The sequence below is a fragment of the Cydia fagiglandana genome, chromosome 9, assembly GCF_963556715.1.
Source record: "Cydia fagiglandana chromosome 9, ilCydFagi1.1, whole genome shotgun sequence".
Classification (NCBI taxonomy): domain Eukaryota; kingdom Metazoa; phylum Arthropoda; class Insecta; order Lepidoptera; family Tortricidae; genus Cydia; species Cydia fagiglandana.
Genome location: NC_085940.1, coordinates 18900057 through 18919641, shown reverse-complemented (window position 1 = coordinate 18919641; position 19585 = coordinate 18900057). Strand labels below are relative to the sequence as shown.

The 19585-nt window shown below is 39.0% G+C and overlaps 1 protein-coding gene across 2 annotated transcripts in view; it reads right to left on the bottom strand.

The window, feature by feature from the left end:
• LOC134667540 (prominin-like protein) overlaps positions 1–18770 on the bottom strand; it is a 494736-nt gene extending 475966 nt beyond the window's left edge. For both annotated transcript variants that reach the window (XM_063524964.1, XM_063524965.1), the window contains exon 1: positions 18012–18770. In XM_063524964.1, the coding sequence (XP_063381034.1) occupies positions 18012–18279 (268 nt within the window). In that variant the 5' untranslated portion in view covers positions 18280–18770. The remainder of the gene's footprint in view (positions 1–18011) is intronic.
• Positions 18771–19585: the final 815 nt, after the last annotated feature.

Here is a 19585-nt window from a genome sequence, read left to right as displayed (position 1 = left end):
CCATTTTATCCCATAATCCGATGCAGGTCACGCAAACTCTCGCACCAAGCGATTTACAGTTTCGATTGCAAAACCAACTCGCTCCATTTCAGCGTTTCGACATCTATCGTGGCCGTTAAATACGCATAAAATCTTTATTACACAGAAATTATTTCGCGCAGATAATTGAAACTGCTTTTTTACATCGGGTTGTAAAATAATAATGATGATGGGGGTTTATAAAGTAACCCGCTGGCTGGCATATGAATCAAGCGGCCTTATAAGGGCTGATGTCTGTAAACAATAAAAAATAGAGCGACTGCGTGCAGCCAATGAGGAAAAAGAGTTGCCATTGTGTGCCAGGGCTTGCACTATCGTGTTTTTACTATAATATGTTTCGCGTGAGACACTTTCTTTGTGTTCAATACACGATACCCATCAGTTGCGTGTCAAAGGCTATCACTGCTATCAGTCACGAGCTATTTTGGGAGTTATAGAATATAATAAATAAAATAATTATATAATTGAAGACAGAATAGAAAAACAGAGAGGCAGAGAAAGACCGAGACGTACGTATTTGGACCAGGCCTAAGAGAAAATCAACGTAGTGACGTATCAGGAGCCCAAAACAGTGGTAGAGAGAAGAACGAAATGGCGATTACTCCACCGAAAAAAGCCAGGCTCTGAACAATAATGACGATGATGAAAATATAATATCTTAGGGAGGAGGCACTTTTTGCGAAAAGGATCCCGCGTTTACATCGCTGCAAAAAGTCGGAGCCCTTAGAGAACCGGTGAGAACCGGATTTGTGTTTTCCAACTGATTGTTTTAACTATGAAGAGAAACGCAGTGATATGGCAAGGTAATAATAAATAAAAGCTTTTTACAAAAAAAAAGAAAACCGACTTCAAAAAGGATGAAATAAAATATTATCCTTTTTAAGTCTATGCGTTACTAACTGATATGTTTGAAGTCGGTGCCAAGCCAACTTTTGAAGCATACCATGATTTTGGTGCGATTCGATAAGGATGTACGTTAGATTGCCTTACACGACGACAATGAACGTACTTTCTGTAGGTACAGTCGACGTTAAAAATATGTTTACACTTTTCGTCTTATTACAAAGGAGTAAGGTGCAAAAGTGTAAACATATATTTGACGTCGACTGTACCTAAGAACACACCTCAGAACACACGATCAAACCTTCTTGGCACAGTCCGTACCATGTTTGTCGGCACGCAAGCGTGGGATTGGGACTGAAGTTATTTCCCGTCCCTTATTCAGAGGACTACATTTCAAAATATAAAACAATTCAAGGAATTTACTTTCTTGCCAAATTTCACCTAAAGCGGTTCAGTTGTTTAGCCATGAAAAGGCGACAAAGAGGCAGACAGAATTACTTACACATTTATAATAGTTATTAGTACAGTTCTAATGGGATTTATAGTCATAAAGCTGATTATTTTTGACGGGTATTGTTACTACTTGGCTTGGCACCGACTTCAAACATATCAGTTAGTAACGCATAGACTTAAAAAGGATAATATTTTATTTCATCCTTTTTGAAGTCGGTTTTCTTTTTTTTGTAAAAAGCTTTTATTTTTCCATTTTTAGTTTTAACGCATAGTTAAGAGCGCGACGCATGAATGAAAAACAACATCATGATTAACACTAAATTCGTGTACCTACTTTAATAAATATGTAATCAGGAATTTTCTCGGGTCTGTCTGGGAAATTATAATTCCTGTCACTTCACTAAATCCATCCTCCGCCCCGCCACTGACCCAATCCCTCAACCCGCCCGATCACTCTACCTCTCAGCGCATCAACCCCTGATTCATGTACCAGTCGGCCCTGAACCAGCAGCCCATCAACCACCATTACCCGACCCCTTAATCCCCGACCCCTTAACTCCTAACCTTATAGCTTACCAAGAGTTTGACATTGATTTATTCGCTAGCGTGTGTGTACTTACTTTCTTTGCATCTCGCTCGTACTGGCATATTAGTGCGAGCGAGATGCATAAAAAGTAAGTTACGAAGACGTTAGCGTTACTATATGTCAATGTCAAACTCGTGGTAAGGCTACACTTGCACTACATCAAATTGGCGGTGTTCGGAAGCAAATGCTCGAGTTACTTTAGAAAACACCGAAATCACTTTACACGTGCCTTTAAAAACTGAGGAGTTCCCTCAATTCCTCATGGATTCCATCATCAGACCAGAACCAAAAATAATACGGAAACACCTCGGAGGCAACTCCTTCCAAACAAAAAAAGAATTACTCAAATCGGATCACAGGTGCCGGAGTAATCGCTGAACATACTACATTTAAAAAATCATCATCATTATCATCAAAACAATCATCATCATCAGGTCTACTTCATCAAAGTGGTGGTTTTCGGAAGAAAATGCTCGAGTTGCTTAAGAAAACACCCAAATCGCCATGCATGTGCCTTTAAAAATTTAGGAGTTCCCTCAATTCCTCATGGATCCCATCATCAGAATAGAACCAAATTAAAATGGGACCAACTCGGAGGTAGCTTCTTTCAAACAAAAAAAGAATTACTCAAATCGGACTACGGGTCTCGGAGTAATCGGTGAACGTACATAGAAAAAAAAAAATAGCCACAACCGAATACAGAACCTCCTCCTTCTATGAAATGGAAGTCGGTTAAAAATATATACATATTACATATTTACTTTTTGATTTAGTAATATTCATCATCATCATATCAGCCCTTTATCGCCCACTGCTGAGCATAGGCCTCTCTTCTAGTACGCCACTTGTCCCGGTCCTGAGCTAATCTCATCCAGCAGTGACCCGCAATTTTCCGGATGTCGTCCACCCAACGAGCCAACGGACGCCAGGCGCTTCTTTCATTTGAAAGCGGCCACCATTCTGTTAACATTTTAGTCCACCTGCCATCACTCTGCCTAGCAACGTGTCCTGCCCAATTCCATTTTAGTTTGGTAATGACGAAACCCACGTCATGCACCTTGGTGCGGCGACGGATCTCGACATTCCTTACTCGATCTTGAAGCTTGATACCGAGCATGGCGCGCTCCATGGCTCTCTGTGCTACGCGGATTTTATGCACAGCCCCCTTAGTGAGCGTCCATGTCTCGGCACCATAGGTCATGGTGGGCAGGACACATTGGTTAAAGAGGCGAGTCTTCAGGCATTGTGGAATGTTAGCAGGTTTCAGGATGTCCGCTAATTTATTGAATGCCGCCCAACCGAGCTGGATTCTCCTGGAGATCTCCTTCTGCTGGTGTGTTTTGTCAAATGATAGAATATGTCCAAGATACAAGTATTGCTCGACCACCTCCAGTCTTTCGTTCCCAACCATAATGGTTGGAATCGATTTACTAGAGATGTTCGTCATAACCTTAGTCTTGGACATATTCATCTTAAGACCTATTTTCAAAGAAGCATGGTATAGGCTTTCAATCATGCTTTGGAGATCTTCCAGGGTCTCGGCAAACAAAACAATGTCGTCGGCAAATCTCAGGTGCGACAAGAAGACACCATGGATATTGATACCAGTTTTGTCCCATGCAAGCGTTTTTATGACGTCTTCCAGTACCGCCGTAAAAAGCTTGGGTGAAATGGTATCCCCTTGACGCACTCCCTTTTGGATGGATATTGGGTTACTGAGTTTGTGAAGCCGAACTTGCATTGTTGCCGAGCTATATAGCTCCCGGAGCACATCCACATAGCGAGTGTCAACCGAGCAGCGATGGATAGAGTCAAACACGGCCCAATGTTCGACACTGTCGAAGGCCTTTTCGTAATCTACGAAGGCCATGCACAGGGGCCGGTTGTATTCAGAACTTTTCTCCATCAGCTGCTTGACTGCATGGATATGGTCGGTAGTAGAAAATCCACTCCGGAAACCAGCCTGCTCGGGAGGTTGGCATTCGTCGAGAATACGAGTTAGACGATTGCACAACACTTTTGCAAATAGCTTGTACGTGTGGGAAAGGAGGCTTATGGGGCGATAATTACTTAATTTTGAAATGTCTCCTTTTTTATGTAAGATGGTGACTATGGCGGTTTTCCAGGATTCTGGGGTGCGAGCACCTCGTAAAACCTGATTAAACAGTTTTACTAGGATACTGATAACAGGGTCACCACCTGCGCGAAGAAGATCGGATGTAATGCCATCTTCTCCAGGAGATTTATCCGTTTTCATCTGATACAATGCTTTTTTGATTTCACTGGCTATTATTGGTGGTATGTTTTCGTTATCATTGCGGGAGGATGGGGGAGCTCTAGAGTCAAATGTAGATATATGTGGTGCGTCTGATTGTGATGCATAAAGTGTGCCATAAAACTCCTCAACAATTTTAACAATTTGGTCACGGTCCGTTACCAAATTGTTATCGTTGTGAGAGTAATATTCCTATAACAAAACTACATTTGGAATTCCCAACTGTTATCTGAATCATAAAGATTAGCTATTTTGCGTAATCTAACAATAAATAACTCAACCGTACAACAAACATGCAATCATTATAGCATAAATAACACTGGTTCTTATCGATCTTGGCATCAAGTTCGATAACGCCATGTAGTTATTCGAGTCGGGATAACTTATCAATTTGTCGATATCATTTTATAATTGGAATTGGTTCTGCTTAGTCATAAGCAGATAAGGTTTTCATATACCGTAAAACGGGGTCAACAGAAATCGCGGGGTGAATAGAGAAATTTTGAACTTTTTCTTTCAAGTTGTTATATTTAAAAATGTACATCTCTAAAATCAGATTTTTTGGAATACGTATATAGTAGACTATTTATTCTCTGCATTGATACCAAAAGAAGTTAATCAAACTGCCTAAAAGTTAGATTTTTTTGACTCTAAAGGAAGGCCTTACCGAGGTAAGAAATGAAGCCTGTCTGAACTTTGTTCTAGCGGTAAATATAGTGACATTAACGTAGTTAAAGTTAGCTAACCTGCTAATATAGTATCTGTAGTACCTAAATAATAAATAAAATCACCAATTTTCTCTATAATTAAGCATTTTTTTGCAAAAAACTATCAACAAGCACTTTTACGTGAAAAAGGGGTCAATGGACACGGTGAATAGTTACGTCATAGGGGGTGAATAGTTACGTCATAGGGGGTGATTAGATACCACAAAGGGGTGAAAAAATACGCCTTGGGGGTTAAAAGACACGAAAAAATATTTTTGTATCAAATAACTGTTTAACAGATATAATATATACTATTTGCCAATAGAGTATCAACATAATAATGACCAAATTCGATGCCAACTAAAACAGCAACTAAAACTTCATATTTCTATTCACCCCTTTCGTGTGTCTATCGACCCCGTTTTAAGGATATGGAGAAAACTCACAGTTTTCTTTGATTTTCTCTGAATTGGGTGGGTCAAAATTGATTTCACAAATGCAAAATTGAAGAACTAACCAAGACTCATAAAATGATGTCTAATTTATTACTTTTATCATTTGGATTATTGGTGAAAATCGTCCTTGAAGTTGAAAATCGTGTCTATTCACCCCGTTTTACGGTATGTATTTATTTACAATCAACTGTAACATATGAAGTTTGAAAGAGGAATCTCATATTAAAGCCAAAACCCTAAAGCATTTTGAAGCAGAATGCATAAAGCAAGCACAGCAAAACTTACTACATATTACCGCATGCGTGATAAAAAAGAAAATAAAAAATTATATGAGCTGTTATCCCGCGTCGGCAATATTTTTCTCTATTCTAGCTATTTCTCCATATAATAAAAATATGTAGGTATAAGTAGGTGAATTTATAAAGTGTTGGCGGGAGATTTATACTGAACTGTAAAAATTCTCATTTAAAATCTGCGCCAGTTTGAAACAATCTTATAATACGCGATAAGACTGTAGTGGCAGCCCTAAGTTCGCGACAGCAGACGGGTCGTCGGCCGCGACATGCGCCCTGCGCTGCGGCTGCGCCCGCCGGCTCCCGTGCGTGCGCGCATTTTGCAACACAGCTTTGCCAGCCTTTCAACAGTGTCAGCACAACGAGAAGAATGTCTCCTTAGTCCCAGTCATTTTTAGGGTTCCGTGCCCAATGGGTAAAAATGGGACCCTATTACTAACTACTGTCCGTCTGTCTGTCACCAGGCTGTATCTCATGAACCGTGATAGACAGACAGTTCAAGTTTTTACAGATGATGTATTTCTGTTGCCGATAACAACAAATACTAAAAAGTACGGAACCCTCGGTGGGAGAGTCCGACTCGCACGGTGTCCGGACATCGGAATAAGAGGGTATAGACCGCCCAGTTATGGCACTTGGGTCGTTATTTTCCGCAGATCCGTCGTAAGAATAGGTTAGAAACGGTTAGATGATCTGATTGATGTCAGAACTTTTTGGACTTCTACCAATCTTCTTCTTCCTCGCGTTATCCCGGCATTTTGCCACGGCTCATGGGAGCCTGGGGTCCGCTTGATAACTAATCCCAAGAATTACCGTAGGCACTAGTTTTTACGAAAGCGACTGTCATTGCCATCTGACCTTCCAACCCAGAGGGCAAACTAGGCCTTATTTAGGACTTCTATTACCAATAAGATCTAGAAACGAGTTTGTCGTGTAATTGTATAATGACACAAACACCACTTTGGCTTGACTGGGCCTCATTAAAACGCAATTTGTAAGTAAACAATTAAAGCCATTCATAGTCGAAAGGAAACGAGAGATAATGTAATCAGTACGGGTAATGAAACTGATGAGTCAGACAACGCGTACATGATTACTTCGATGTTACGGCGACTTGATAAGTGTTTACTTTCTCTAACCTTCAGTTCCTTTAAATCAAAAAACCGGGCAAGTGCGAGTCGGACTCGCGCACGAAGGGTTCCGTACCATAAAACAAAAAAAACGGTCACCCATCCAAGTACTGACCCCTCCCGACGTTGCTTAACTTTGGTCAAAAATCACGTTTGTTGTATGGGAGCCCCATTTAAATCTTTATTTTATTCTGTTTTTAGTATTTGTTGTTATAGCGGCAACAGAAATACATCATCTGTGAAAATTTCAACTGTCTAGCTATCACGGTTCGTGAGATACAGCCTGGTGACAGACGGACGGACGGACGGACGGACGGACAGCGAAGTCTTAGTAATAGGGTCCCGTTTTACCCTTTGGGTACGGAACCCTAAAAACGTGTAGGTTAATTTGAATACGTAATGACAACTGCGGTCCTAAAGAGTCGCGCGCCCGATGCGAAACTACCCGAACGTGTCAATTTACGCCGCTTATCACTTGAAACGTAAAATTATCGTACCATGGTTACTAAATGTGCGAAATGTCCGAAAAACATTACGAAAAAGTGTCCAGGCATACAGTGTAGTAAGTGCTTCAGATGGTTACATGGAACATGTGCGACGTTAACAAATGAACAACTAAGTGCCCTGTCCCAAACAGATTCCGTGGACTGGAAGTGTAAAACGTGCACGGGCAGTGCGAAACCTAAACGCGTATCGTGTATAGTTCCAGACATAGAGGACGATGACAATACTGACGCCGACACTGATACCATAGCCACCACCACCTCCAGTGCTATAGTTAAAAACATATCCCGCGACTTACGCCGCGAAATCAGAGAAATCATACAACAAGAACTCGAGCGTACCCTACAATTTTACTCCGATAAAATTGATGACTATGAAGTGAAACTAAAAACATTTGAAACTACCACAAAACTACTTGAAAACACCTGTGAAGACATGAAAAATAAATACAAAAACATAGAATTGAAATACCAAGCTATGGAACAAAAAATGAATTCTGTGGAACAAAACCAATTGGCGAACAGCCTAGAAATCTGTGGAATTGAAGAAAACGAGAACGAGGACGTTTTAACAATTACAAAAAACATAGCCACAAAAATTGAATGTAACCCGAACGATATAATCGAGGTATTCCGTAAGAAAAGGCGCCCACGACCAGCGCAAGGACAAGGAGTTGCCAGTCATCACCACCTACCAATCATTATGGTACAACTGCGCAACGGATGTCGCGCGCGGTGGTTCGAAGCAGCAAAAAATCAACCCCTATCAACAGGAGGACACAGCACCGAAGGAGCCAGACCAAAAATATACCTACGTGAGCCACTGACGCCCTACAACTCATATTTGTTATGGAGAGCCAAGACGGAATTAAAAAACACCGACTTGTGCAAATATGTATGGACTAAGGACGGGCAAATCCTCGTCAGGAAATCCGAGTCTGAAAAAACTATCAGTGTCCGATCTATGGAGGATATCGACAAAATAAAAAATCGTTTAAGGGGCAGTCAGGCGCCAGGTATGTCGACTAATAATTAAACCTATTGTGACTGTTAGGAACCCACCTTATATTAGTTTAAATAAATAACACCTAAATGGATAGCACAAACATTAATGAAGCAACATATGACAAGTGGACCGACTTTCTCAACCTAAGTATTAACGGAAGTAACAACCTTATTCTACTACATGTAAACATACGATCCATTATCAAGAATTTTTCACAACTCGAACAAATAGTACTTAGCAGCCAACATATTATACACGCAATAGCAATAACAGAAGCCAACATCTCCGATAATTGCAAACAGATGTTCGAACTACAAGACTACGACATGTACACTCAGCTCCGCACTAACAAGAGAGGGGGAGGCATCATTTTATATGTACACAATAGAGTACACTTCCACAGAAACCCAACGAAAACCGCAAGTTTTGAATGCATAACAGGAGAACTGATAAATAATCATGGTATGAAATCAAACCTTGTCATCACGTATAGACCGCCTCATCTGCATAAAAATACATTCACACAAGAATTATCACAGCTTCTGTCACAGTTCCAACCTCGAAGCACTTGCGTGTTACTAGGTGACATGAACATTGACCTAAAGTCCAGCTCTCCCGCAACCACAGAATACCTCAATAAATTGTACGAAGCTGGAATGGAAAGCGGAATTAACCAATATACCAGAATAGAACAACGAGGCGAGATTATAACGAAATCATGCATCGATCATGTGTTCGTGCGCAGCATAAAGTGCAGCGAAGTGTACACCGCCGTTATCAACAACGCGCTCGCCGACCACCTGATAACCGGTTGCGTAATCACCTGCGGAGCCGATATCGACAACAAAAAGGACCAGCCACAGTTAGTAAACAAATTAGACAATAAAAAAGTGCATTGTGAACTTAAAAAAATCGATTGGAGTGCCGCCCTTACATTCAATAACCCCAACGATATTATGAACTTTATTTACGACAAATTTACGCAAACATACAATAAATGTAGTTATGTAACAAAAAATAATTTGAGTAAACGAGCAACCTGCAAATGGGTAAATAGTAAAATAATTAATATGTGTAATAAAAGGCAGGAACTATATAACATATGGCGTAAAGATATGAACGATAAACAAAAACGGCTGTTATATAATAAATATAGGAATAAAACTAATAAATGTATAGAGAACACTAGGAATAATTATATAAAAAACGAAATATGTGTTAATTTCAAAAACTCTCGGAAAGTTTGGGATATTATTAACAGATTGAGCGGTAGAATAAGTAAAAGCGTCGATAGAATTATTACGAAACATTTCAAAAATAATGTTGATTTGTTAACCAACATTTTTGCAAACGAATTCAGAAATAATGTCAAGAGTATATGTGGTCTGTGTGACTCGCCCCTGTTGAACCATAAATTATATAGTAATATTCCTAAGGTAACTATGAGATTAAGGCAGGCAAATAACCATTCCGTATGTAATATAATAAAAAAACTTAATAATAATAAAAGCCCTGGCATCGACAAAATTCGTGTTTCAGACTTAAAATACATCACAAACGAAATCACGCCCCTAATTACTCATCTAATAAACACCTGTATTAAAACGTCATCCTTCCCCGACAGGTTAAAGGTCGGTATCATACGCCCTATCCACAAAAAAGGTCCGTATACGGACTGCAATAATTATAGACCTATAACGATCCTACCATGTATAGACAAAATAATTGAGAGATACATCGGGAGTGAATTAAACAGATTTTTAAATAGTAATAATATAATCAATAACAAACAATATGGTTTCCAACAAAATCGGAGTACCTCTCAATTATTGACCAAATTTACAAACGAGGTTAATGACTACTTAAATGAGCGTAAACATGTAATTACCACCTTTATTGACTTCAGCAAGGCATTCGATACTTTGAATTACAGCACTTTATTTTCCAAACTACAGCAAAATGGTATACAAGGACCCTTACTGCACTGGTTCCAGAATTACCATAGCAACCGATACACAAGGGTGAAGATCGCCGACGCGCTCAGCGACCCGCTGCGCATGGAAGAAGGCACGGCGCAGGGCTCCATTATCAGTCCAACTGAATACTTGATTTATGTTAACGACATGTGCAATATATTTAGCGAGGGTTCCGTATACCAATTTGCTGACGACACGTGCTTACTTGCTGCCCATCATGATTTACTCGAAGCTCAAAAAATCATGCAACATAACTTCGACTTGCTATGCAAATGGGCTCATGACGTAGGTCTCACAATAAACGCAAAAAAAACTAAAATTATCCACATACGATCGCCATACACTAAAGAAATACGGGTCCCTAACATCGTAGCGCACACACATTACTGCTTACATAACCCTAACAATAACTGTAAATGCGATACGCTCGAACTTGTCAACCACCACACCTATTTAGGCCTAATTATAGATAACAACTTCAATTGGGGACCGCACATAGATCACATATGTTCAAAACTTAGATCCGTCATGGCTAACTTAACATTGCTCAAATACAAACTCCCATACAATACACTACGTATGCTTTACCTATCACTTGCCGACTCAATTATATGTTATGGTATCACAAGCTACGGGCGGACATACAAAACCTACTTGGAACAAATCTATAACCTACAAACAGCACTTCTGAAAACAATTGTACCGAATAAAATTAAAGAAAAATATAAAAATGATAAAAAAGGCCTATTTAAACATTGCAAAGTTATTAACGTCTTTGATAGGTTTTGTTTGTCCTTAGTAACAGAGGAGTGTAAAATCATACCCTCATTAGATAAAAAAACTCGCTCCAGTAATTTACGTACCTTAGACTATCTACCTTCATATACAACACCAAAAAGTAACAATGTATACGGTAAAAGAGTAACTGAATTTCTACTCCCATATGTATTAAACACCTTACCTAAGAATTTACAGTACGATCTCATTAACATTGTTGAAAATCACGGCAAATGTATGCCAATCCTAAAAAAATACTACCTAAGTCTAGATTAATGTATAAAACAGAAGCAGAGATTTTGATATTTATAGATTAAGTTGTGTTTACCGAACCACAACTAAGCATGTAATAGATGTAATAATAGTATTAAGCAAACGCGGAGTGGACCGCGCGATCTCGCCAACTATTACATAAACCCTAGAGGTTTTCAATAGTGGCATGCATGTAAAAATTGTATAAAAATATAAAGTGAATAAATAAACTAAAAAAAAAAAAAATACCTACACAATTTCATTTTATTATACCATAGAGCGGATTCTATGGAATCTGCGCGAATTTGCCCAACTCACATCCAGGTTTTAGGGTATCTTGGCATCTTAGGTCGTTTGAAGACATTTTTACTAGAGATGCAACGGATAGTTGTTTGAACCGGATACCGGATACCGGATTTTCGGCCTGACCATCGGCCGAATATCCGGTATCCGGCTGCCGAATATTCGGCCAGCGGAACTATACCTACATTTTGGTTTTTCAGGTGCGTATTCTGTAGTGTCCGACCGAAGGTTCGGTTTCGGTTTCGGCCAGTTTCGGCCAAAAAATCATGTTTCGGCTGTAGTTTCGGTTTCGGCCAAAAAACGGCCGAACCTTTCGGCCGGGCCGAAACTTAAAAAATGGTACTTCGGACAAAGACCAACAGTTGGGGAATAAGTAGGACAACAATATTAATATCTACATATACTGATTCATGTATAGGTACAGAAATTAATTGGTTTATTATAAAACACAATTCCACTAATGAGGGCGCCACTGGACGGCCGACGCAGTCTTAAGAGGCTGTCAATACCTATAACGCGTACACTGTCTAATTGTATCGGAGTGAATGAGATAGCACTGTCGCATGTTACTGGGCCCTGGGCAAGAGAATAATAAGAAAACTCATCATCTTCCTCGCGTAATCTCGGAATTTTTGCCGAGCCGTGGCAATGGGAATGGGAGCCTGGGGTCCAATAGACAACTAAATGCCATCAGACTGACCTTCTAACCCAGAGAGTAAACTAGGCCTTATCAGGACTAGTCCGGCTTCCTCACGATGTTTTTCCTTTAGGTCAGGAAATGAATGCTCAAAAAACGTTGTAGAGGGAAATGCTAGGAACACAATTTTTGACTCCGTAACTTTGTTTAGACTAGTTAGGAGGTGAACATATCAAAAGTCCCCGGCTGTAGCCCCGGTGCTGCGGGGTAGAGGGGGGTAAGAAGGTCGAATTTTTCGGTTTTTCATTGATATCTTGGAAACTTTGCATCTTAGCGACATGACTACTAAGACAAACCGAAAGCTCATAAAATTAGTTACAAGTTTTATCCAGTCAAGTTTTTCGATATCTTGAATAGTTTTTGAGATAGACGCTCTTGAAAGTTTATTTAGGGATTTTAATGTTATCTTGATATCTACATCAGTGATGCTGTTAGGCCATGTTTGGTATCATTTTCGTATAAATCGGGGGTGCTGAATTCATTTATGGTATCACATTGACACTGTTCCGAAGTAAAAACAAAATTAAAAAAATATATATTTTTAAAAATCCCTCTTCACGCTTAAACCGCTGAACCAATTTCGTTGAAATTTGGTACAGAAATAGTTTGTCTCGACACAGGACATAGGATAGTTTTTATAACCAAAAGCATCTTTTGAGGATGTGAAAAGTGGGGTGGAAGTTTGTATGGGGAGTCAGTAACCGCTGAACCGGTTTAGGTGAAATTTAGGATGGTATACATCTGTGATTTAGATGAAAATGATACCTAACATGACTTCAAACCTTACCTTAAGCAGTATGAACCTCAGGAATTCAGTTTCGTCGATGAAGTTGAATTCCCCCCATACTCCATTTCACAACTTTAAAGGATGATTATTGAGATAAAAAGTATCTTATGTCCTGTCTTGGGACTCGAAATATCTGTATACCAAATTACAATTAAATCGGTTGAGCGGTTTAAGCGTGAAGAGGAATTTAAAAAAAAAGTTAGTTGTTTAAAGTTTATATGTTTTTTCTTAGGAATGGTATCAATGTGATACCAAAAATGAATTCAGCATCCCCGATTTATACGAAAATGATACCAAACACAGCCTAGCAGCTTCACTAATGTAGATATCAAGATAAAATTTAAAGCCCTAAATAAACTTTCAAGAGCGGATATCTCAAAAACTATTCAAGATATCGAAAAACTTGACTGAATAAAACTTGTAACAATTTTTATCAGTTTTTGGTTTGTCTCAGTAGTCATGTCGCTAAGACGCATAGTTTCCAAGATATTAGTGAAAAACCGAAAAATGAGACCTTCTTTCCCCCTCTCCCCCCCAGCACCGGGGCTACGGCCGGGGACTTTTGATATGTTCACCTCCTAACTAGTCCAAACAAAGTTACGGAGTCAAATATTGTGTTCCTAGCATTTCCCTCTATAACTTCTTATTTCTTGGCCTACTTCACCGAAAAGCAAATAGTAAATATCAAATGATATTTCGTAGGTATATATAGTTCCTAAAAACTTTTGCTTCGTCGAACGTCGAACGTCGACGAAACTGCGGTCTCGCTTTTTAATACATTGGACATTGGTTAGAGTCTGTGCTCAACTACTTATCCTGAAGCCTGAAGCACGGCTTTGACTTCGTATGAAAGTTCGCCTCACTGGGGCACTTCGGACTTTTAGGCCCAGGTGAAGATCTGGCCTTGCGATATTGTTAACAAAAAATTTCGCGCTCGCTGCGCTCGCGTTTTTGGTTGGTGTTTTGGTTGACCCTGTATCTACATGTTAGCTTGACTGGTGACTGAATAGAGTTAGATCAAGAAAATTCTGCAATGATTTTGATTGCATACGCAGTGCAACTAGTGCAAATGTTATTAATACGTCATAATTTCATAGAAGTTTTGACGTTTAAAATAACACTTGTACTGCGTGCGTTATCAAAATCATTGCAGAATTATCTTGGTCTTAGTAATTTTCTTAAAAAAACTGCTTAAGTAACATCAATTTCAAGGACATTGGGTGTCGACAACCCCATATATATATATGTGTGTAAAAGCGGTTTTATGACATTTTTTCAACGATTTTATCAAGTCTACATAAGTTTCGGTTTCGGTTTCGGCCGAAACTAGAGCCAAAGCCGAACATTCGGTTTCGGTTTCGGTTTCGGCAAAAAAACATGTTTCGGTCGGACACTAGTATTCTGCAGGTTTGACCTGTTCCTGTTTCCTAGTAAACGTTTGCGCAGACTCATTTCTAGGTTCGAAATGAGTGCGCGTGCAAGTCAGTAGAATGATTAAATTGTTTTAAAATAATAAACAAGTACGATTATGACCGTGTCTGTTTCTTAAATCCAATTTGTTTACTCCGAAATCAACCAAGGTTACTATCCGGTATCCGTCCGGATAGTAAGTCACTATCCGGTATCCGGCCGGATAGTAAAATAATGACCGGATGGGCCAGATACCGGATAGTAACCGGATATCCGGTGCATCTCTAATTTTTACTTCAGAGTTTCATTCAACCTTCTTCAAAAATTCAGCTTCATTTAACCTTTTGACTCTCGTAACTCTTATGGGGCCAACCTGTTCAATATCGTCAACAAATTGTAAGTATAATCTCAATCTATCACTGATAATCTACTAATTCAAATGCGTCGAAAGCTAATAATGATCTGATCACAGACAGACCTCATAAAAATTGCCCCAAACGGGAGCGCCGAGGCCCTCCCACACATTCAAACTTAATTTAACAAATGGGACAAATCAATGACTGTAGGCATGTAACGACTGTGTAGGAATGAAAATAAATTCAGTGTCATTTTATCTTTTTGCGAGATAATGTAGATAAGTGAGACAAGTTTAACTATCTTAAGGCATGATAAAGCAGTGTCATAATACTCATAATACAATAATATACATAACTGACAATCCATGAACCCTATTTCAATGCCATAAGGTCTACCAATGGTCGAAGCTGAATGTTAGTAAATGCAATAATTGCATACATACCAGTGGCAGCGCGTCCATAAAAGCCGATTCCCACCGGCTTGTCTAATTTTGGACGTTTGAGCAGAGTTGTAAAGGAAATATGTAAAGTCAAATTACTTGCCTATGGATATGTTTGACGCGCCGCCACTGATACATACATACCTATAGCACATCAGAAAGTAATAACTCTGCATCGGTTGAATGGTTGAATGCATGTGTGATGAGAATATGGGTGTCGCGGTGATCGCTATTTGCGTACATCCGCCGTCCCCCCTGCTATTCTGTACACTTGTCTCCCGTTTTGCATTGTCAATGTAAAATCCCTAAAAGATTTAAATACTGATTTCATAATTCAGTTCACATTTTTTTATCTAAAGGAGCTGAAATATTTTCAAAAACTTATTCGACAATAGAAAAAAGCGGTTAGGTATATCGAGTTTTTTCAATGAAAAGAATGACCAATTTCTTGAGCTCCCAATCATGATCATAAATTATTTCATCGGAAGGTAATTATAATTAATGTAATTATGTACTTAGCATAATTAAAATCAATTGGTATAGTGATTTTCCTCAAACAAACAAATGATTCAAATTATACAGGAAATATATGTTTTTTTTTTTTTCATCACCTTCCATGTGTCAGAGGTTGGCTCAAGGCTGGTCCATAATAATCCATATTATTTGAATATTTACTTACAGCAACTACAGCCAGCCGCCATTGTAGTCTATACTGTGCATTGCATTTAAAGTACCTATAGCTGATACCGTTACCGTTAAGTGACTGCGCCAGCCAGCAGTTCTGCTGCAAGGACGCAGAAGCGTTGGTCACACCGGGGAGGGAGGGATTGAGAAGCTCGTTGAGCTTGCTCTAATACACGCGCTGGCACGATCCAGGCCGTCGTCAGAGACGTATGCTACGGTACGCTAACAATCTCCGTCCAGACAAACCTGTTCCGTGCTAGGACGTGGATTCGGGCCGACTCGTGTATTCCTCCCATCATCAAAGTACCTATAGCTGATGAATAGAAATGTAGCAACTCAAAAGGTGTTTTATACTCACCTTTGACACCCCAAAACCCATTGAATACGTAAAAAAATCCTAAGTATGTATTTGGGAAATACTGAAAATTTGAGCAGTAAATTCAAAAATTACCCATAATTCATAGAAGAATTATCGGATATTGGGAAGTGATTTGATATTTACATTTACCTAATAATTTAATTTGGTTCTTTCCTAATTGTACTGGTATTCTGTGTAATGAATTACTACTGTTTATTAAAATTGTTGAAAAGAAACACTCAAAATAATTTTCATACAATTACTTGATCCCAAAATAAAACTTAGTTAGTAGGTCTCATAACTCTGTTGCAATATGAATAATATTGCAGGAGTGAAAGTTACCCCAGATGCAGCCATCCAAGAAGCGCAGTCAAAGTGCAACTGTGCATAATCGCAAATTATGCAAATAATCCCCTAACGCTAGAAATAAGCAATTTACTGACCCAGTCACTATAATTGGCTGTAATTATGATTGTAATTGATTGATGATTGTAAATTATGAATACAACAAAGTCAAAAAGATGCATTTTACACCTTTGGGTATACATTCATTAAACTTTAAGCTGTCAAATATCATGCAGAGTACGGGCCAGTTGCACCAACTACAATTAACGGACTGATCAACAACAATTAAGCAACAGAGAACTATGAAACTTTCCATGCAATAAAATTTCTTCTTCTTCTACTGCTATGCCCTAGCGGGTGTCGTGGCCACCTTTAAATAAAATTTTGTGAACACTAAAATGGTGACAAACGGTTTGGTGCAACCATGGTGCAACCGACGCTAAGACCACCTACATATAGCTTTAAGTAAATATTTGCATGCTTTATTAGCAAAATATGTCACTGTACAGGAAAAACTTTCCAATATCACCTTGTTGTACCATATTTTATGCAAATAAAAGAATTTTATTTTATTTATTTGTAGAAAAGAGGTACATGTATGTTCAGCTGAGAAGAAGAATTATAAGATTTATTGACAGTTACTTTGTTTATTTATTAGGTAGTACATACTACCTACAATTTCAATGTCATTGGGGACCATCCCAATTCGTTGGACGGATCAGATAAAAGCCCTTACCGACACCCACTTAACACATGTGCCAGAGAAGCATCTGCCAGGGAGAACTGGCTTAGAATCATTCGTTGCTCAACATGACCACAACTCCTCTGCCAAGAGTAATTTGACGTAGAAGAAGAGACCTACATTGTAATTTTCCCTGTGTATCCTCCTGCTGATGTATGTTTCCTGATGACCTAAATGGTATTTCCATAATGATGAAATAGTTACATAGTGACTGGTTGCATCAGTTGCATGCCATTAAATGAAATAGAAGAAGGCAGGCCTGAATCCACAGGATATCTGACATGGGAATTTAGTAAACTGATAAAATTATTATACTTAATGCAAAATTACCAAAAAATTATCAAATGAAATAAGTAGGTAGGCACATAAAAGCTTATGAAGTTTGGCTAAAGAATGTGTTACAAATCCGACTTCCCATGATTAATTATGATTTCATTTGGAGTGTATGCAGGCATTCATAAGGTGTTTAATATGATTCACAATATAAATGACTGAATGTAAAGAACTGTCCATATAAAGGAATTCCAAAGCTGCTTTGTCTCCAGGCCATTGAAGCTGTAAGTCTGCTAAAGTTCAGCCAGTTGAAACACTTACCTTCAGGGTAGGCCTGCTTGTTGGCAATGACGTCGATGACGACCCCCGTGTGGTTGTACAGCGGCCCCATGGCTCTCATATCGAACTCCACGCTGGCCACGTACGTCGTGTTGATATCGGGCCGGGAGTAGACCACATCCGCCATTTTCAGCACGTTGTCCATCTCCGAGCGCAGCGTGCGGCTGATGTCGCTCAGAAAAGACTCCCCGGCTGGCTTCTCCGCACTCGCCAGCGCCACCAACGCCAACACCCACATCCTCACTGACATCTTCGGCACAACAACACTACATAACCGAACTAACTGGTAATACTTTTATCTCACTGTTTGCAAAACAAACACCGAAAGATACCCAGCACTTTACTAAACATAAACACTAGCGCACTAGGTCGATATCAATATCGTACGCCCCGTTCCGACGATGGGAAGACTATTTACAGCCCCAAATCTATTTGTTAAGGACTGTTGGGACACTAGACTGTATTATATGCGTGCTTTGTGTCACAATTTACATGTTTTTGAAGGGAATCCTTTGTTTCGGGACGCGACTGCCGCGACTCGATCGGAACGGTCGATGAGTTTGCGGCGACTATAAAAAAGTCACGGCGCTCCCCGCGAGCGAGCGAGCGAGATTGATTCGAATGTGAACGAGACGAGGTGGACGACCGGTTTCGCCCCTCCAGCCAGCCGAAAATTCGTTCATTCGAATGATTCGTTGAGTTCGCTCACTCATTTAGTGATACCGCTATTAAAAATAAAACTCCCCGTTATAACGCCTTGAAAGTACGTATCACAAACGGAATTGTTTAATATAAGTAATTTGTATGTATTTACAACCACACTAAATAAAAACCGCCCCTTGCATGAAAACAATACTCAAAAAAATCTAAAAGTTACTTTTTCTTTTCTTTATCAGTTGGTTTTATAATTATAAATGAAAAAAAATCTTAGTTTGGTGAGTTTACATTATTAACAAAATAAAGAACCAAAAACGGTCGCTACCTACCAATTTTTAACTTAATTGCCATCCCCTGCAAATGATGCTTTGCGTAGTGTGGTTGCGTTGCGTTACTGTCCTTTGCTACATTAGGGAAAAAGATGCAAGACGAATGTTTGGGAAAATTACCACAAAATAAATTGGCAGCAACAGAGACGGAAAAGCGCTGTAGTTTAAGTAGGACTTAGAAGGAAAGAAAAATATGATGTAATTTTAACTAACGTCCTTATTTATTGACTGATTAATTACAAATAACTGTCGCATCTACAGGCCGCTTCAAAAGGATTTCAAAGTTAATTAAAATCGTATAATAGTTTTTATTTTGTATTGCGTACAAAAAAAAAGGCTTAGTGAAGTTAAGATTTTTATTAACAATTCCTAAATACATAGTTATCATCTTAATTACTTCGAACAGTGTTAACAACTCACCAGCATACTATGTATTTACAAGTTTTACAACACTATAAGTACAATGGTTTAAAGATTATACAAATAAAAAATAAATTTAATAAGCTTTACGCACAACCCTACATCTTAAAAATGTATCATACATAATTCCTTTTTTGGCATATTACTTAC